This window comes from Channa argus, chromosome 2, assembly GCF_033026475.1.
Source record: "Channa argus isolate prfri chromosome 2, Channa argus male v1.0, whole genome shotgun sequence".
Taxonomy (NCBI): domain Eukaryota; kingdom Metazoa; phylum Chordata; class Actinopteri; order Anabantiformes; family Channidae; genus Channa; species Channa argus.
In genome coordinates this window covers 15,080,561-15,101,903 of record NC_090198.1, presented here as the reverse complement: position 1 = coordinate 15,101,903, position 21,343 = coordinate 15,080,561, and the positions used below count along the sequence as shown (strand labels likewise).

The 21,343-nt window shown below is 37.2% G+C and overlaps 1 protein-coding gene across 7 annotated transcripts in view; it reads left to right on the top strand.

The window, feature by feature from the left end:
* The window catches only part of csnk1g1 (casein kinase 1, gamma 1), a 34,505-nt gene extending 13,540 nt beyond the window's left edge, over positions 1–20,965 (top strand). Inside the window, exons 5-15 of one of the 7 annotated variants that reach the window (XR_010913704.1) lie at positions 5,391–5,542; positions 7,057–7,291; positions 7,420–7,505; positions 7,894–7,978; positions 8,121–8,269; positions 8,375–8,482; positions 10,695–10,802; positions 12,819–12,919; positions 16,111–16,134; positions 16,983–17,106; positions 17,271–20,965. Coding sequence is in view for 6 of the 7 variants with exons in the window: in XM_067495746.1 (XP_067351847.1) it covers positions 5,391–5,542; positions 7,057–7,291; positions 7,420–7,505; positions 7,894–7,978; positions 8,121–8,269; positions 8,375–8,482; positions 10,695–10,802; positions 12,819–12,919; positions 16,111–16,134; positions 16,983–17,037 (1,103 nt within the window). In the remaining variant the exon portion in view is untranslated. Of the gene's footprint in view, positions 1–5,390; positions 5,543–7,056; positions 7,292–7,419; positions 7,506–7,893; positions 7,979–8,120; positions 8,270–8,374; positions 8,483–10,694; positions 10,803–12,782; positions 12,920–16,110; positions 16,135–16,982 lie in introns of those variants that run through there. The other 6 variants (XM_067495746.1, XM_067495748.1, XM_067495747.1 and 3 more) reach the window with 6 other exon arrangements.
* Positions 20,966–21,343: the final 378 nt, after the last annotated feature.

The window sequence follows — 21,343 nt, the reverse complement described above, 5'->3', positions numbered from 1 at the left end:
AATAATAGTTGCTTCTCTGTCTTTGCTCCCTTAACTTTGCTGCCCTGAAAGTTTCTGCTTTTCATTAAAGATTAGTTAATGTCTGACATTCCTGGTACACCAGACAATGACAAGAATCATGAGTGGAAACTCCAGAAAGAATAGAAAAACTTTTCTGATAGATGCGATACTCTTTTTAGTGAAATGATTTTAATTGAAATATATACATAGTGGTGGTAGTCACATGAATGCACCTAAACTGGAACTAGAGATCATGCTGGTGGTGACCTTATTAACCAGTGTTTTCTTTACAAAACACAGATGTCATGATGTCAGTTTAGGGCTGCTTACAATTTAGTGTGGTTTTTGTAGTGTATGTGCTTTTTAGAGCTACCTGCGTATGTGAAAACTGGACTGGGAGTATAATGGATATTGTTTTGCAAAATCAAGGACTGTAAAAGGCCAATAGTGTGGAAACGCATTAAATATTTAGAGAGTGGGTCTGCCTCTCTTAGCACTAACCTGCCTCTGTCCTCTCCTCCAGATGGGATAATGTGACCTCATTTCTTCTTGGCTATGTGCTGTGCCACATTTTCCTAAGCCAATGTGGTTGTCACAGTGTCTGTGCAAGAGGGTCTTTATGAATTAATGTGGTTTGACTCAGATGCTTATTCAGGTGTTATTTGATGCATAACCAACTGTCACTGGATAATATTGAGGATGACTCAATTAGGATAGAAGAATCTCCTTCCAATTATAATGTAAGAATTTTTGTAAGTGCAGTAAGCATTGAATTGCTGTTTTGGTTTTGCAAGAAGACAAACAATGAGGCAAGTCAAGATGGTTTTAAAGATCAAGAGGGTTTGTTAAAGGCTGGGTGGACAGTGTTGAGCTGTTAATGGTATTGGAAACCAGTACTCATCATGAAATACAACACCAGCTCTGTAAACATTTCAGTCCCCAGGAGTAAAAACCATTCCAATAGTGGGACAGTTTTTTTTAACTGTGTGTTCCCCCTTGTATTACACCATTTCATAGCACTGAAGTGCAGTTCATCTTCTGTGGAAGAGACAAGACATCACATTTGTACATTTTAATAAATGAAGCTTATGTTTATGCTTATGTCAAGGTTAAGCTCCTGTTGTTGATTGCTTAAACTCTGACTTAGGCCTCACAACTGCTTAGAAAAGGAAAAGTACACTAGTGCCACACAACCCAGAAAAGCTTGTTGCTTTCTGCCTGCATCATTACTTTAAAAGAAGTAAATGATACTAAAAACTAATTGCTACTTCTGCAGTCCCATCAGTCATTGATTGTAGAAAAGCAGCACAGTTATGAAATGAACCTAGATGAGCAGATTGATTGTCATCAGCATTGGTAAGGCAGCCAGTAAACTTAAGCAAGCCAACAAATGTCAGAAATTTAAACTGGCCAGCTTGACGTTTGAGCATAGAGCTGAACAACCAGTCACAATCAGGACAGTGCACAAAACTGCATGTGAAGCAAGTTGAGTTGGCTGTACTCTATAAAAGCTATTGCCTGTGTATTTTTATTCAATATCTCTGATTCCTCTAAACAAAAACCTCCAACTATAGGTTTACTATGCAAAAATCCATCATAGTCTCTTTAAACTTTCTATTTCATTCCAGCACATGGTGGGTAAATAGTGTGTAAATGTGTTTCTATCCATCCATCCATATATCTATATATAATCTATATTTCTCTATTTATCTATATCTATCACACCTCCGGTCAATTTAGAGTCACGAATTCACCTAACAATTTCTTTGTACTGTGGGAGGAAACCCACACAGGCATGAGAATAACATACTCTACACAAAAGCATCACATACAAATCCCAAATTTAATTTTTAGTGAGACTGTTTTTTTAGTTATTATAAAACACTTAATTTATGTCTCATTGCAACATCAAGATATTTGGCTCCCCAAAAACTAAGTACGGTGCAAAAAAAAGTAAAAATATAAACTTGGTATTGGATTGAATTTTTGCAACCCTCTTTGTCACCATGATGGTGAGGGGGTGATGGCTTTATTATTAATAACAGAATGGCTACTACCAGATGTTCAAAATAACACACCCTTACTCAGGACTAGTCCTACCACAAGCTAGTCTTTGACAGCTGGTCAAAGTGTGGTGTACAGGGGGATTTAGATGAATGTCTTCCAGTCGAGCTGAAAACCACTTGTATTTCATCATACATTCATCTTGCTCATTTTGTTCCCCCTTTGTTGAAAAACACTGGAGCCAACACCTTATCAGATTACAGCAATGCATATAAAAAATTATTTTATGGATTTATTCAGTGGCTGAAGGAACATTTTTAACATTAGTCCACATTAAACCTTTTGTAGATGTCTTTTTGTTTTTAATTTTTGTTAAACAGTCTCAAGAAATGGCAATGGCACTGTTTGAAATATCCTGGTTTATCAGTTAATCAGGTGGCTGTAGCTCAGTTGGTAAGGCAGTCATCTACGGACCACAGGGTCAGTGGATCAATCCCCGGTCCCGGCTATATGTTGAAGTGTCTCTGGTCAAGATACCTGACCCTGAACCCCCAACAGCTCATTCCCATCCCCAGCTGTAAAGAAATTGGGGAGGGTTGCCTCAGAAAAAAAAACTGTGCTGCTACATAAGCCATAAGGACACAAACACACATTGTGCCAACTGTAGCTCAGTTGGTAAGGTAGCCATCCACAGATCAGTGGTTTGACTCCCTGGCCCTCATGGCTACGTTTCAAAGTGTCCTTGGTACCCTGAATAAGTAGTATGCGGTGGCTCAGGTGAGCACCGTGTGTGTGTGTGTGAAAGTTCTTTGGATAAAAGTGCTGTATAAGTAGATCATTTACTGTTTAAATTGCTGATGAAATCTGAGGTCACAAACATCAACACACTATTTCAAAGCAGTCATGTCATGTCTCAATTGAACACACCAATTAAACAACTATGATGGGGGTGGGGGAGTAAGGGCAGCATGTGCTTCATGTAGCTATCGATCAGACCTGCACAACATTCAGGAGGAATTTTGGACCACTCCTTTGTTAGGATGTCTGGTATGGTATGAAGTCAGTCCACAGCAGCTGAGGTCTGGCCTCTGTCTGGATGAATCCAAATTGTGGATTTCGTGTCTCAATAGCAATTCCGTAAAAGATTGAAATCAAGTGTCAATGTAGGTTCATTGTCCTGCTGCATTTCCTATGTGTTTGTTTGCAGACAGCTCCCCCTTACATATATAGGATACCTCGATAAACTTTTCCCTTCCACAATAGCAAGCGGCTGCATAGTGCTGTGTTCTTCCCAAACAATTATACCATCAACTTCAGCTATTCTGCCTTTGTTTCATCTGTCCACAAGTCCACATTCCCTTGTAAAGTATCAAGGTGGTCTTTGCAGCACACCTAAAGCTTGCCAAATCAACTTTTGATCATAGGTCTGCTAAAGTCTTATTTTTTTTTTTTTTTGTGAGGCATGGCTTGTGAATAGGACATCAACATGGTCTAAGTATAGTTTCATAGGGTAGTTCTAAACCACACTACTCTTGTTGCTACTCTTGTTTCATTCCTCCAGGTTTGACTCTAGTTAATGTTTTTTGATATTTGTGATTTTGTTGAATATCATGTCTTATTCCAATGTGACTACATATTCAAATTTTTGTATTTTACTAGATAATGACATGTGTGTGTGTGTGTGTGTGTATATATGTATATATGTATATATGTATATATGTATATATATATATATATATATATATATATATATATATATATATATATATATATATATATATATATATATATATATATATATATATATATATATATATATATACATATACATATATACATATATATATATATATATATATACATACACACATATACACACATATATATATATATATATATATATATATACATACACACATATACACACATATATATATATATACATACACACATATACACACACACACATATATATATATATATACACACATATATATATATATACATACACACATATACACACACACATATATATATATATATATATATATATAAAATCATATTTTGCCTTGTAAAATTACTCCCACTTGAAATACCTGTCTGTGGAAAGTGTATTATCAGTTGGTTTAATCAGATTTTCAGGGTGTCACAAATCTGCATGGGATGAATGCTAAGATTCAGAAGCATATTTAACAATCAGTTAAATTTACAAACATTATACATGCAAAATGCTAGTAAAAAACATAACTTTACCTTGTTTTCAGTTGAGCAACCATTTATCCACTTCTTTACAGCATCTCTTCAATCCAAAACATTTTTAGACCTCCCACTAGCACCGAGGTTTTTAAAGCACTCATTCCTATGGTGCAATTAGCAGCCCACAGAACATTCTAATGGTGTCCAGAAACACAAGATGGAACACAACATGACTCCTACAAGACCATATGCTAGCTGACAGCATTTATGCCACCTTTGATGCTGCAGTGTATTTCCCATTACCCAGCTGCCAAGTCAAATATTTAAACCAACATATTCAATATAAATATGTTAATGCTATGCATAAGGAGTAGTATTTTGTGATTTATGAGGTTTAACCTAAATTACTTGAAAATTTAGAATAAGGTTATGAGATCAATGTGGTCTGATCACAAAACCTATACATGAACCAATACATCCAGCTCTGCAAATGTTTAATGCACATAGACACAGTTGTAAATATGTGCAGGTTTCAATTGTTGTGTTTGCACCCTGCCACTTCCTTGCATTATAATTTTTGGCATTAAGTTTACCCATTATTTTCTAGAAATTTAATAGTACAAAAAGATTTATTTCCTTGTCACCAGTATTTCAAACAACTTATACAAAGCATTACTAAGTTCACAGCACCAGACCTATGATTAGTACTGTTGCTTTAGACTGATCACACAACACTATGATGGAGCACAGAGGATACAATTTAGTTGGGACATTGTGATATGAGGCACCAAAATATTAGCTTTCATCCTGTATCAGGATACACAATGTGTATCTCGATTTTGAAGACTTGTGTAATGCCTTTAATAAATGCTTAATTTAAACCTTTAATGTATACAATCTCACAAGTATGTTGATTCTCCTAGTCTCCTAGTCCCTGTGCCATCTCCGCAATCAAACAATTTTAGTTTAGATGGTTGCATAGCTTATAACTATTTAAAAAATATAGATGTTTTACTTAAAATGACTAGTGCTTTTCTGTTTGCCTTCTTTAGGTCAATTTCTCCATCCCTTCCGTTTTGAAATTGCAGTGAAAATGTGTAAACTATTTACTTTACAGTTATAAGGACAGTACAGCTGCTGGAAGGCTGGAAGGTTTGTCTTGCATGTTTAATGTTTTTCTTCTTTTTCAGCGGAAGGCGTACCCCAGGTGTTTTACTTTGGGCCCTGTGGGAAATACAATGCCATGGTTCTGGAGCTACTAGGCCCAAGTCTAGAAGACCTCTTTGACCTTTGTGACAGGACCTTTTCACTGAAGACTGTCTTAATGATAGCCATTCAGCTGGTGAGTCCAGAGCATTATATGAGCCAATAAGTAGTTTTCAAATAGCTTATACTAAGTTAGCATGACTAATGAGTCAGTATTTAAATCTGTATGGAACTATAAGCATATTAAATTCTTTTGTAATGGACAGTTTTAAAAAAACAAAAACAAGGTTTGATGTCTGCATTAAAAAACCCCAATAAAACTGTAATGTAAAGCATTACATGGTGAAATGAGCATAGTTTACATTCCCATAAAGCTGTGTGCCTTTCCAAACCATTTCCAGTCCTCACCAGAAATGGACTATAGTCAAGGTGTATACAAACATCTCAGCAACAATCAATACTGAATACTTATGTACATGTGATATTTCAGTTTTGTAATTTTTTATAAATTTAGACATTTCTAAAATTTTGCCTTTACTTTACTCGTGTTCTCAATATGAGTGTTGGTTAGTGGAATTTCTATTTATTTATTTATATTTTTGAGATCTGTCAAAAAGAGCAAAACCATCCCCGAATCTCATTAAGTTTGAGTAGCTAAGAGGATGGTAAACCCAGTCTTTTTAGATGCATCACACATTTAAAAAGGCTTTACTTTGTCAGCACGAAATCTGCATTGCTTTTGTAATGAAGATGGGCTCTACAAATCTTTAAGGAAACCAACATAATGGTACCATTATTGGCACTGTCTCGCAGAATGGAGACTGATATGAGCCTACATCCCAGCCAGTGTTTCCCATTTTTCATATTGTTCTTCCTCTAATTTCAGTAAACCGTAAGTGCTGATGGCTGTTTTTTTTAATGTCTAAATCACTTTTTGTTTTAGAATATCTGAATCCCTCTAGATCAGGGGTCACCAACTTGGTGCCCGCGGGCCTGTTACAAAAAATAGCTCTCGATAGCGCCACTTACCAATGAGCTGCTTCTAATTTTTTTGTTGCTATTCTTTTTTAAAAAACATTTAATAGTTATTGTGAGAAATCATAAACATGATCTGTTTTTTCATATAGGTGAATATCATTTAATTTAACTGATTATTAATAATAACATATAATTAAAGGAAAATTGAACGAATTTGTTATTTCAACAGTGTGTATCAAACTGGTAGCTCTTCGCATTAATCGGTACCCAAGAAGTAGCTCTCAGTTTCAAAAAGGTTGGTGACCCCTGCTCTAGATCATACTCGAGTTTGGGATTTTGGTACTCAGTTACTTTGACACAGCTATCTCTACTGCTACAGAAGATATTTTACAAAATGTTACACAACCTATGAAGTACTAGGCTGAATAGTAAAATAATCTTCCTGTAAAATCAGTGCCCCCTTTAAGTGTCTGAAAAGATTAAATTGCTGGCAACACTTCAGTTTGTGTTCGTACACCTTGACAGCAGGTGGATTTGAGCCAGATGTTCTTTTTTTTTTTCCCTTTAAATTTGTAGAACTACTGTATTTACTTCACCGTTTAAAAGACTTGTAAAGCCAGTGTTACTGAGTCATTTTTCACAACTTGATTGTACTGTTATCTTTCTTGCCAGATTTCTCGAATGGAGTATGTGCACTCTAAAAACCTCATCTATAGAGATGTAAAACCAGAAAACTTTCTCATTGGGCGGCAAGGGAATAAAAAGGAGCACATTATCCACATAATTGACTTTGGCCTGGCCAAAGAGTACATTGACCCCGAGACCAAAAAACACATTCCATACCGGGAGCATAAGAGCTTGACTGGCACTGCCAGATATATGTCCATCAATACACATTTAGGCAAAGGTATGTTTCATTTTATTGCCATATTAGGTTTTGGTTTAACAGAGTTATGAAATGTTTATTATATAAAATAGTTTGCCACTTATTTCTTGAAGTTTCTCAGTAAAGTGTTATCGAATCTTTCAATTTAGAGCAAAGCCGGCGAGATGACCTGGAGGCCTTAGGCCACATGTTTATGTATTTTCTTCGTGGGAGTCTACCTTGGCAAGGACTAAAGGTACACAAAGTACATGGAAGTGTTCCAGTGTCTGTTTTGTGCTATTTGTAATTCCTTTATTAATACAAAAAACCCTCAGGACGACCATAGTAATGAAATGGTTACAACACATGCCACATAAATGCAGATTCCCGCCACAGACCTGTGCTGCACAGTCACAAATACGCCATAATTTCATGACCGCATATAAACTTACAGTTGTAGTTTGAGATTTGTGTTTTATTGTTTTATTTGTAGTAAAAATTTGTTTTCCATTAATGTTAAGATTCAGTGTTAATAAAAGTAAATATTCTCAGCTTATCGAAAATTTGTTTGCATATTATTCTGATTAAAGCTCCTTAGATATCAGAATACTTTCATACCATTTTCTCTTTTGGATCACCTGCAGGCTGACACATTGAAAGAAAGATACCAGAAAATTGGAGACACAAAACGAAACACTCCCATCGAGGTCCTCTGTGAGAACTTCCCAGGTATATCTATTATATATATATGTAGATGTTGGCTGTGATCTGTCATTTTCTTAAGTAAGTTGCTTTTCACTGAATTCCCATGCCATAATTAGAATTATATTGTCCATATTAAAAGTTAAACTTTTTTATTTGTCTTATTCAGAGGAGATGGCCACCTACCTGCGATATGTGAGACGATTGGACTTCTTTGAAAAGCCTGACTATGAATATCTGAGGACTTTATTTACTGAACTGTTTGAGCGAAAAGGATACACGTTTGACTACACCTATGACTGGGTTGGCAGGCAGATAGTAAGTAATGTATGCTTACCATGACATTACATTACATTAACAACACTTGACAGATGAGAATTTTCTTTAACTGCCCCACATTCAGCTTATTATTGTTTTGCTCAGCCTACACCAGTGGGCTCTGTCCATATAGACTCTGGAGCATCTGCTGTCACAAGAGAGAGCCATCCTCACAGAGACCGGCCTTCACAGCACCCACCAATTAGAAATCAGGTACGGTGGGTTTACATTTAAGTAGGAGGATATTTATCTAGTGAAAGCAAAGGAATTTTTCCACCCAGGGATGGGCAATCTGGCTGTCTGGCTAATTGTGATCAGTCTTAAGGTGTCCACAATCTCTCGTTTTAGGTAAATCGTACAGATTTGGGTGTTTTTCATTTTGTTGTCCCAGTATTGTTGCAAACTTAATACTAACTTTGTAGAACATTAATAATGTGGATACATGCTTAATCTACAAATGAAGTGTTAACAATTTATCACCTTTTGACGAAAAAAAAATTGTCGTACAGGAGAGGGGTTCTATTTCTCATCCAAATCATTTGTGAGTGGGTGTATTTACACATTTTCAGTGGCGACGTTCACCTCAGGCTGTAATATTAATGCAAATGTTACATCAGCTGTGAATGAAACATTCTGTGTGAATGTGACACATTATCTTGGCTGTTGCAAAACTCAGAGTAGAAAGTATTTACAGAGCTGCTTCCCTGATCATTTAGTGCAGATTGTCAGTGTTGCTACAACAGGTCTGTTGCTAACTAACAATTATTCAACAACTTAAGTTAATGGAGGCCACCATAAAACTAGGTTGTGCTGGGTTGTGTACTCTCTGCAACAAATGGGTGTTAACACAACATTGCTGCATTTAATCCAGAGATTGTTTGAGATGTACATTTAGATTTACATTTACATTTAGTCATTTACCAGACGCTTTTATCCAAAGCGACTAACAAGTGAGGTCCAAGGCAGCAAAAAATCTAACTCAAGGAGAAAACATAAAAGCAAAGTCCTATCAGAAAAGTGTTCACGGTTCACGAGATGCCAGTGCAAGACACAGCAGAAAGGATTTCTTTTTGTCTTTCTTTCTTTTTTTTGTGCATAGGAAGATGCGGAAGAGTTCTGTTTTCAGCAGTTTTTTGATGTAAGAGGTATCACTCTGCTACAATACTGAGTCAGAGTAAGGTTGGGGTGGATGGAGTGTCTCTATCAAGATATTTATACTGGCTTTGTCTTAAGATATAATTTCTTGCAATATTTATAATGGGTTTTGTGTAATGTGCTGCAGTTATCAAGATCCTGGCATAAGCACCAAACAAACTAATATTCATGCAGATTTTTAAGGCTTGGATGATGACTGTTAAGCATGTGTGTGTGTGTGTTCTGAAGGACGTTTACCATAAGAAGGATTTGTCACTTATGAATGTGAGTAGTTTTCAAACCTTTAATTGCCAATGTATATGCATAATTAAATGATTGTGGTTGTTGATTATAGGCTAAATATTTAATTATATTCTCCTGAATTGACACTACTTAAAGGTGAAGTTATTTAATGACTTTATTGCGTCGAAACAGGTGAAACAACCAGGAAATTAATATGAAGGTTGAGTTATGTTAACTGGACTTCCTTCTTCTTGGTTTGAAATGCTGCACTGTTCATCCTAGTAGCTGGGTGGATATAACTGGTCTAGCCAACTTTTCACATACTGAAAATGCTACTTGGATCAGTAGTGAAACTCTTCCAACTAAGAAGAAAGAAATCCAGTGTACATGGCTCATCTTCCAGATAATGTTTGAGAACCTTTTGCCAACACTAGAATATGTGCTCAGAGATGTACTACTGTACATCACTGAGCAGTTCTATATGTTTTTGTGTGCTTGTTGTAAAGGCAAGTGTCAGAGCTATGGTGCAGATTTTTATATTTTACTGCAAAAAAGGTGCAAAAAGGACATTCAGCCATTTCTGCTAAATGAGCAAATTATTAACTACTCATTTTGTTTGTGTAAACTGTTTAATTTAAAATACTGTTACAAAGACAACAAGGCAAACAAGCAGCTTGTTTCATTAAAACAAAAATTATTATATATGGTTAAGACCCCATTGAATTATTTAAATGTAATTTGTGTCTGATTTAAATGTCATTAACTGAGATTGAGGCCAAAGTTTGAGATAAGAGCATAACTTTGTCTGGCTTCGGGCACATTAGTTTCAGTTTCAGCTTTCTGGCTGAAGCCTGGCTTTGATTTTATTCACTCTTTTTGTTTGTTTACATTTGTTTTCTTATTTTTCATGCTGCTTTGCATGGTACCTGGCCTTGCACACCCAAATACCCATCTTTCCTAACACAATTATTTCATCACCTCCTACCCCCTCCATTGCACCCCAATCCCACCTCCCCTCTTGTCACCAACGCTCCGCACTCCTGAGCAGACAGCGGTGTCAGATCGACGAGGAGCATGGGAAGTGCAGCCCACACGCCAAGCAAACTCCTATCTGACCTCCCACCTGGCAGCGGACAGGCACGGGGGCTCAGTACAGGTATACACCCCTCACCTGATCAACCAACAACCCCCAACCCCCAACCCAAGGCTCTATGGAGTCAGATCTGTCTCATAAGATTTAGTCCAAAATCATAAAGTCTTTACACGTATCCTTTGAAATAAAGAAAAAAGAGGAAGAGGCTTTTTTTTGGGGGGGTGGGAACTGATCAGTTTTATTATATGAAGGATACAATCAGACATGTATTTCAGGTGTTTCCAAATTTGCATTACTTAGGTGTCTGATACTAATTTAATCTTTGTCTTTTTTGAGCTTTCAGACATGCCTTCCATATCTTGTTAAAAAAAAAGAAAAAGTTTTTATTATTTTTTTATTTTGTTACTCCTGAAAACAACTTGCAATTGTAGTTCATAACTGATTTAAAAATAATAATATTATATAATTACTGTTCTAGTTTCAGGTTTACATGCTAACATACTTTAGGAGTATCACATATTTTATCAGGACATGGCACCTGTGTTTTTTGTTTTAGCTTTGTGCATGAGACAGATCTACAACCATATACCTTTCCCCACTCTTTTACTCCTGGCTGGGAAATATTATTTTCTGCCCCACCACACATGCATGTCATCTGGTGCCCCCCACCCCAGATGGTGCAAATTTGATTTTAGCTTTATAAATAGCAGCCCAGGTTGTGGCATTTTGATCTAAGGATCTACAAGGTTTCATGGTGATTGGACATGTCTTCCAAGATCAAGAAGCCTCTTGCATGGCAGGGTGACCTGGCTTAGCTGGCTAAGTGCATGCTATGATGTCCCAGGACTCATTATGTTTGAAGGGAAATCCTGGTGTAATATTGACTCCAAACACTGATCCTATCTTCAGCAAGATGTCTGCTTAGGTGTATACATTGTTTGCTTTTGGGACAGCAGAATAAGTATAGGTAGCAAGAGAAAAAAAAAATCCATATTGTTTAGGCATTTCAAAACGATATCCTTTAGGGGTCTAAATACAGCAAATGCAAATTTTTGTGACCTCTACCTTGTACTCCCTCTTTGCTTGTGAGTTAAGGTAGTTGTAACTGAAAATGAACAAGTGATTTTCACTCTTAATATGAATAGGAGTAAATGGCATTTATTGGAATGGTGTACACTGTATACACCTATGCATTCAAACATAATTACAGTGGCTTTTCTTTTTCAACCTCTTCTAGAGGTTGTGTCCATCCACCAGTGGCTCCTTTTTCCATGTTGTGCAACTTTTTATATTTTAGAGATAGTGTTGTTATCTGTAAAAGGCTTGTTTTGACACTTTTCTCACAATGAAAGTGAATTACAACCTACAAGAGCCTGAAAACTGATCAAATACAATAAATTAGCTCTTTACAGGTATAAATGTACAAATTACAAAACTTAGATAACCTCTCTAAAACGTCAACTAACTTTTCTATAACAAACCGAATACAATAAACTTAGATGGACAGATATGACCTAAGCCAAATGTTTCTTCTTGTAAACTTAAGTTGGAGCTTAAACAAAATAAAGATGTGAAGAATGTGTTTATATACACTTGTGTTGTAGATTTAATATTGGTTAAATTGCCATTGTTCAGCTTCTTTTCCATTAGTCTACACTCAGTCAGTAAACAATTTATTTATTCAATAGAAACCTCCATTAGGAAGAAATTGTAATACATGTTTTCTAGACTTACTGAACTCCACCCATGTCATTTTAGACAACAAAACAATTTTTTCATACATTTGCTGTTAAAACCATAACTGAAAGATGCCACCTAGTAACAAAAAGATGATGCAAAATGTTTAATTTTTTTACTAAACAAACCACTACTGTTTGCATTTCTGGTACTCATGTGTTGTCCTTTTGTTACTGTCAGTGATACAGTAATATTCATGTTTTTTTGTTTTTGTTTTTTTTTATCCCGAGATGCTTTTCAAAGCGCTACCAGCTTTTCACATAGATGCTAACGTGAAACTGTTGTGTCTCTTGATACAAACGCTAGAGGGTCGATCTGAAGTAACACACATCTGTGCCACAGGTGGTCAGTTCGACCAACGGAGAGCTGAACGCAGATGATCCAGTTCATTCCAACGCTCCGATTACAGCTCAGGCAGAAGTGGAGGTGGTCGATGAGGCCAAGTATGTGTCATACACCCGCTACAAATCCCCTTTTCAATGTCCATCTGTTGCTTCCTCTCTTTTTTCGCTCTTCCTCTCCCCATCTCTCTCTCACCACCTTTTGCTATGCTGTGCACTAGTGACAGCCCCCAACCCCAGCTGTCATCCTGCTCCTGCCCCCTTTTTTTTTCTAACTGTGGGTTTTTGAACCTGACTACTGCCTGTCTCTACACAGTTGTCTCAATTAGTTATTTTTTCTTTTTAACAATGCCAGTATAGCTTCACTTCTTAGACAGGGCCAGTATACTCGATTATACTGGTAGCCTAAGCAGTCAATCACAAACAGGCTACATTGGCAGCAGCTGAGTATGTCTTTAACTGTACCAGTAATCATCAGTGCAGTGCATTTTGTCTGTTTAGGTAGGGGGGGGCATGGAAGTCAGTGTCGTGAACATTGGTTTCATTCAGTTAATCTCAGAGCTGGTAGTACTGACTGAATAGCTGTTGGTGCCAGTCCTCAGCACCAGTAGCTGGAGTAGTGCCATGCTGCATGGCTGGCTGCCCAATGCCACCTGGCTGAATGTCAAGTCGATCAGCTGACTGAGAAGTGCTAAGTGCAGATCTTCTGAGATAAAATATGTTAATGAGGAAAATAAGTACTTTGCAGTTGCAATGTGAGGTTGGTGGATAATAAAGGAAACAACTAGCCTGTTCTTTAAAATGGTGCTTTGTCTTCGGGCTGTCTGACCACACTTGTGTTGAGAGGTTTTATTCCAAGATGGGGCTTTGATTGAGGAAGGGGGGCTGTGGTGAATTGGCCCCATCATCTTTGTTACCAAGCAGGACGATAATGGTGCAGGTTAGCCCAGTTATTTCTTGTTAGCAGGCTGTGGTGGAGACATTTAGAATAACACCTGAATTTACACATTAACAATTCATTAAAACCATGGCCATTTATTTAATTCTAACGGTATTAAATTGAAGTAGTTTTTCCACAAAACCATTTTCAATTGAAATTAAAAGCTGATTTCATAGTTTATTGATTAGGTGGTGTCAGACCTATCTGACCTTTAAAAATGAGGGAAAATATCAGCAAAGGAAATTTAACTCGATTGTTCTTTCTTTACTAAAGTAGATCTAGCATTGTAATAACTGTTACTTCCACATTTTCCATCACACTTTATAGTACATATTGTATAGCACTATTTTTCTCAACAAAGCCACTGTAGAATACACTGCTCATCAGAAGTTTAACTTTAATTTATGCTCATTTCTATTTCTGCCATCCTCCTCTTCTCTCCATTCACACAGCTGTTTGATGTGATGATTGGCGTGTTCACTACCAGTCTCTTTGATACCTTGTCTCATGAGTTAGTCATAAGAACATAAAAAAATACAAATCATGGACCTGATGTACTGTAACTGAATTATGTTATAGCTTTTGGGGGAAAATCATGTACAGATGGCATATTAATACTACATGTATGCAATATGATTTCTGTGTATATATTTGTAAAATAGATTTATATATTTCTCAGGAACAGAATATAGCAATGGGTCCTAAGGCTGGTTGCACCAGCTCCTAACTAAGCTTAAACTTGTCCTACATAAAAATAATTGTTTAATAAATTGCTATTTCAATTTCATAAAAAGAAAAACACACAGCCTATTTCCTATATAAAGATTATTGGTAACAAACCATATATCCTATTAGCCCGAATATAAGCATCAGTGTTTTTTTATTAAATACTTGTTGAAGGAACTCTGATAACAGGCAAGGTATCATGTATAATCTTTTGAAATGAGCAAATACATCAAGTTTACAAAGTTATTGTTGTGAGTACATTACATTTAAATGCAAGTTTACAATAAAACACTGTTGAGACTGTTTAGTAAAATTTCTTTATTTAAAAATACAAAAAAACAAATCACTGCACGACCATCACAGTTATACAGTGTTTCATTTCTCTAGATTTAATGTTGGGCAATACTGTAATCTGACTCAATAAAAGTGCATCTAAAGGTTAATTCACACAGACAATGCTTTTGATGTGTTTTTATGTGTCACTCACCTGTATCATTGGCCTGAATTCATTTTATCATATGTGTTAGTCCCCCTTGCACTTGAGACATGGTCACCCCGTGCCCTTTCACAATTAAGTTTGCTAACAGGTGGTAACAAAATTTCAAGAAAAAGCAATTCAGTGCATTTACACAACAGCTGGTGCTAATCAACGGTCAGGCATACAGTTTGCAAAATGGCTAAAAGGTTACAGGACGAGACTCGTTACCAACAGCAGAAACCTCACAATGTGCAGTCTACCCCACATTCTTGTTGTAAATCTCGTTTGTGGGTGAAACTGGATGTTAACAAGGGTTTAGTTAGCAGTGAAGTGAGGGTTGCTGGTCCTGACTTTACAGGTGCCCTCTGCTGTTAAAAATGTGTTATGACATTTCACCCAGAGTGGATTTAGGATTTTGAAAATGAAGACACTTTTCAGTATGCAATGCCCATGAATTTTATTCCCCAATTAGCTTTGTGCTTATGCAGCCTCGTATCTGTGCAATCACAGCACACTCACCGTCTGGCTGGCTTACATCTACACAAACCTCATTGAACCCACCAAACCCCCCTTAAAATAACTATTTTGTTTCAGCTGACCAGTAAACTAGTAAACACTAGTTTAAACTAGTAAACACTAGTCAGTAAATACGAGGATCATCAGAGCATCTTTATACCCAGTCAGCCTGGTCCTGGAACATTTGTTGCACTTGTTATCTTTCAGAGACCACCAAACCTTTTATTAAGGCTGACAGAGGCAATCAGTGTCTGACATCATGTCATTATAAAACAAAAAAACTAGGAAACTGAATTGTATGAACAATCAATACATTGATCAGAAAGTAAAAGATACATTTTGAATAAGGGACAAAAACTTTTTGCAAATTAATGCATTGTCCAATAGAGTATATTGGGATATTGAGATTCTTACTTATGGATTTTTGGAGGCATTATAAGTTCCAGAGTAGATGTCCTGTAATTCTTTCTCCTTTTCTAACCTCAGACTTTTTCTCTCAGTGTCCGCCTTTGTCCTGTTGACGTATTTTGTGAATGTTTGTGTGGCATGTGCCCAATCCCATCATCCTGGTCTCGCTGTATTAATCTATCTTTCTTTTCTCTTTACACTCTTTCCTCTCTCTTCCTTCTGTAGCTGCGTGAAAATGCTCAACCTGTGGTGAGTCCCTCTCCGCTAGTCCACATTAGACTCATGGGACAGGGAGTGGACCAGCCTAGGCTGCCCCCAGTGGAGTTATTTACAAATTTTAACTAGACTCTTACTGGTACAATAGTGCCATACTCCCCTGAAAACACTGTGTACTATGGATAATATTAAGTCATTGCCCTTTTTGTGCCTTTGTTTCCACCCCTGCCCAATGTTTAGTGACAGATGAGTAAAGAATACCACAAACTGTGCAGCGATGAGAGCTGCTAACTAATTGTCTTTGTGGGCCCCTGTAATATTTGAGCATTGTGCAGAACATTCGGCACCAAGTTAAAGGTCTTTACACTGTTGTTGCATTGTGCACAGTTAATTATTACTGATGAAACAATCCAGTCACTGTCCTATGTCTTCACCCACAGCTTCTTTTCTTGTCTTTGTATGTATTTTATTTTTTTATTAATCATTCAGGCTCACCATGTCTTGTGTTTGCACTGCTTCATTTTTTGTGTAGAATAAATATTCCTTTCAGAGTCACTGCAGCAGTTTGTTGTGGAGTCCCCTTGGCCATTTTTCTGTTCCTAAAAGTTGTCTGAGATGAATAGGCATACAAACACTTGGTGGATAGCAATGCATCCATCTTGTCCTTGATGCTAATGTTTTTACTAATCATACATTTTGACAGCTGCAGTTCTAACTATTGTGATCCCCAAAACTTGTCTGTCCAGATTTGGAAGACTCAAATTAAGCTCTTAGGAGATTTAACACTAATTAAAGTGGGTCACTCATGTTTGTTCTTTCTTTTGCTTCATCTCCAAGGTTTCTCATCTACATACCGATTTAACGTTTATCTCCCTCTGCAGGTGCTGCTGTTTCTTCAAGCGAAAACGGAAGAAGAACACACAGAGGCACAAATGATCGTGCACACCCGGCCTGAAATCTTCCAAGTGGCCAGCTCAATTGATTGTGATTTCAGAAATCAATAAGGTCCCATTCAAAATTAAAAAGGGAGACTACTGAAAGATCTTGATTGAATTGTCTTCTGGAGGGACCAGTTAAAAATGGGTTGTTGAGATGTACAAAGACACTTGTGTCTTTAGGTGGGAGTCCTCTTTTCATTTGTCCTTTTTTTCTCCTCCAATATTTTCTAGGCCAGTTCGCCAAACAGGGAGCCTTTTTTGTTGGATTTTTGCAGAGGATAATCCTGAAGACACCCAGCATTTTTCTTTTTTGTCTCTTGTTTCTTTTCTGTGGTATTGCAAGGGAGGGGACAGATCTTCCTGTGAAATCCTGCCACCTCCAAACTGTTGCATAATATTTCTTTTTTGAATCTCAAAATCATGTCTTCATTTCCTCTTCGTCAGGTCCCATTCAAAGTGGTTTACCCCTTTGTTAGTTTGCTAAGTCAGTTTGAAACAAAGCGGTTTCAGTCATTTCTGACATGAGACTTGAATGTAAACCTGAAAAACATGGGGAGCCAAGACTGCAACTGCCTATATTAACTTACAGGCACAGGGAGCATCAGTCTGCCCTTTGACCCCTGCACTTTTATTTCCCTCCAAAGAGGTCAAGCAGGCACTGGTGCCTGGCCTAAGAGAACAGAAGACCAGAGATGCCTCCTGCACTGTGTTCTCTAAGGGAGTTTTCTGCTCACACTGCTTGGTTAAGTCACTCCCCTTAACCATGCCACTGTCCAAATACACTACAGTCCCTGTTGCAGTTTTACCCATGTTGGCTTTGTGATGAGGAGCAGCATCCTGACATTAGTAGATGGGGCTGGGGAAAAAATTAATTTAAACTCGAAACTGGTTACGCTACTGTCTAATGCCTTAACAGTTGACCACCACATCACATCACCAGTTGGAGAAACAACCTGGCATCATGATGGTGGTTAGTTACAGTGCAAATTTTGGGCTCACTGTGAAACCCCAAAGTTGCGGACTGTTTCCAGCATCACAGCAGTTAATGACATTCCTTGTAACTCTGAAATGTATTATGAAAGCAATGCCAAATGAAAAGTTTGGTATAATAATAATAATAATCTGTATTGGTGTTAAGACATCCCTGCTGCAAAGCGATGTTTAATGCTTGGGTCCCCCTCTTTGATGTTGAGAGATGAAACCTGAGGTTGGCGTGAGTGAGGGCGCGTAAGTGAACATGTCCATACCATTTTTATTATTATTTGGTGTCATGGAGGACTGCCTTGAAACAATATCCTCAGTACATCAGCTTGCCTACCCTCCTAACAGAGTGAATTACCGTGCATATGTTTTATTTTTTATTTTATATCTTGCTAATGTGAATTTCTTGAATGCAATTTTTGTTTTCTCCATTCCAAATAGCCATGGTTTTATAGGGAAAGAGAGGGTAACAAAAGCTTAAAACCATGTCTGCACTACGTTTGTTGACCCTGGCTTTCCTTGACAAGACCCTGCCTTCTTAACAATGTACTTTAAATGTGCTTATTACTTTAATTGTAGCTGCCTCGTGTGCTAGGGCATCCCTATAGGGTCCAGGGAATAAAGTTTACATTTATTTTGTTCCCTGCCTCCCAATCCCTTCTTCTTTTATTTCTGTCTTTTTTTTTAATATTTTTTTTTTAATTCTGTGCCATGACACCACCTGACCCCACTCTGCGTGTGTGTGCGCGCGCGCCAACACACACACACACACACACACACACACACACACACACACGTACGTGCAAGTCCCAGATAAATCCATGCTCAGTTGAGTGTTTAGCATTTTGTGGACCTGCTCCATTATCTTTATATTTACAATGTTGTAGATGTTGCAAATTATCTCAATGAATCAGTACGTAAACCTGCTTGTTGCGTGTATTTACACTGTATAGGTTTTGGTTTATTATTACCCCTGACATGTCAGTTACTCCAGGGTCTAAGTTATTGTGTTGTTGAAAGTACTTGAATATGAAAATCTACAGGACCTTTTCTGTTTGTTTTTTTTTTTTTGTGTTTGTTTGTTTGTTTTGTTTTGTTTTCTTGGTCATCATTATGGAAATTCTACACATAGGATTTGAGGGGAATTGGGGAAAACTGGCTATTTGAATGACTGGTATTCATTTCTTTGAGATGTCTTAGTGCCTCAGTATGGACAGTTGAAGTTTGTCAAACTCACCTCCTTGCTAGCTGGCGTAATGACCAGATAAGGCTGGGTTATTAGCTTTACCCAGGAAAGGTGCAGTTGGATGTAGGTTTGGAGGTTAAAATCTCTGGTAAACATTTATCAAATTGTGTTTTTATGTGGCATGGGTGAGTCCCCCAGTTTTTAGACACCAAACCTGTGACATCTGCTGCTTGTGATTCTCCCCACAAAGCATCAGCGGCACCTGGACTGTTTTTGTTTTTCCAGCTACCTAAAAGAAGCTAGAAGTATTTGTGTGTAATGAGATGAATATCAAGACTATACAGCCTTCAATATTTCCCCCTTAAGTTCCCCTAGTGCCATTCCTCAGACTACTGCTAGCCCATGCCTTTTACCTGTGCCGGGAAAATATGAACTTGAATGTTTTTACTTTTTGACCACAGCTTTCCACGTTGCGTCCTTGACATGTCCGCTGTCATTTTAAGTAATCGCAGAGCAACATGGCTCAATTCAGTACCAGGAAGTGTTGGAGAGTGTTGATAAGAGTGTTTTACGAGTCATTTCTGTCTGTTTCTTTCTTTTTGTCGTTCCCCAAAAGGAATTGATGCCATTTTATCAACCATGTTTGTTAATTCACAGTTAATTTGTTACTGATCATGTTTGCAACATCTGATTCTTCCTTAGACTATGGGTCGCCTCATTCTTTAGCTCATGGTTGAAATGGTAGATATGGATATATTACTCTGATGTATTTACCTTTTACTCTCTGGGCCTCGCACAGAGCGATATAGGAGTACTCTGTCTAATTTGTATCTGCATGGCTTGTCTGGAGATGACAGTGTGCGGTCTTTCTCCAGTGAATTTTCTCATCTGTAGGGCTCTTGTACTGTTGGGTAAGTGAGACGTTATGGCTTCCAGTCTTCATGTAAAATAATGATGATTCACATCAAATTATTTTTAGTCCTTTTTTTTTGTTTTGTTTTTTTGTTTTTTTGTTTTAAACAGTTCACTTCAGACTTGTGTTTATAGCTTTGGGTATGTGTAACTCATTCCTGTGTCAAAGCTGTGTGAATCAAAGCAAAGGACAGTGAAAGTGTGTATGACTGGCTTAGGGCTTTTTGGGTTCTCTCGCACTTTTCCTTGTTGCTGTACTGTAGAATTGTTTTGGATTTACTGTATATTTTTCTTTGAGGGAGAGGGTTTAGAGTGACATTTACTGCAATATTGTGGTGATTATTTGAAAATTGTAAATTGTACAGCGTTCACAATTGTAGTATTTTATTTCTGTTGGGATTCCTTATGAATGATGTGTTCTTTAATTTTTTTTCCTCAGACTTTGGAAAATCAACTTGTACAGCTCCAAGAGTTTATTCTCTCCTCAGCATTGCTTTTTTTTCTCCAGAGCTATGATCTAAGAGAAATCTTCAAATGTAAATAAATATTATTGTGTTGAAATATGAATGTCACTTCAAAAATGTATTTGAATGAGTTAGTCAAGGGCTTCAAGAATGAACCCACATTTCACCTTTTTATTGTTTAAAATTTTCAGAAAGGTAAAGGTCCTTCTTTGATCTGAGATGCCTATTTTTATTTTTATTTTTTGGCTCCTTGGATTCATATAACACAATGTCTGACACATGAACCTTACACCTTATAAAATCACTTTCTATTCCCTCCACACTTAAAGGGAAACTCCAGTTTGCACCCTTTTTTATGTAAAATAAAAGATCTCTCCACCTTGTTGGAATGTCTTCTGTGGGCTGGTTTTATACTGGTAGTTGATAATTTCAGGGAAATTATGATTTTTGCAAATGGGTTTTAGTCATAACCTTTGTGGATTAAATAAATGTTGGAAAAACATTACAACTTGAGATTCAAATACACACAAAAGCCATATTTAGTTAGTTTTTTTCCTTGTAGAATGACATTTCCCTGATGTCATCAAGCTTTAAGATGCGCAGTTACACTGAATAGTGATTAGTAGTTACTGCAGCGCCTAATGACCTGTTCAAATGGAAGCACTGCGTGAAAGGACGTTTTGAGCATTAGCCTTTATCAGAGACAAATTCCAATGTGGTCGCTAGTTTTTTCTAGAACTGTCTAGAGGAGTGCAGTCCTA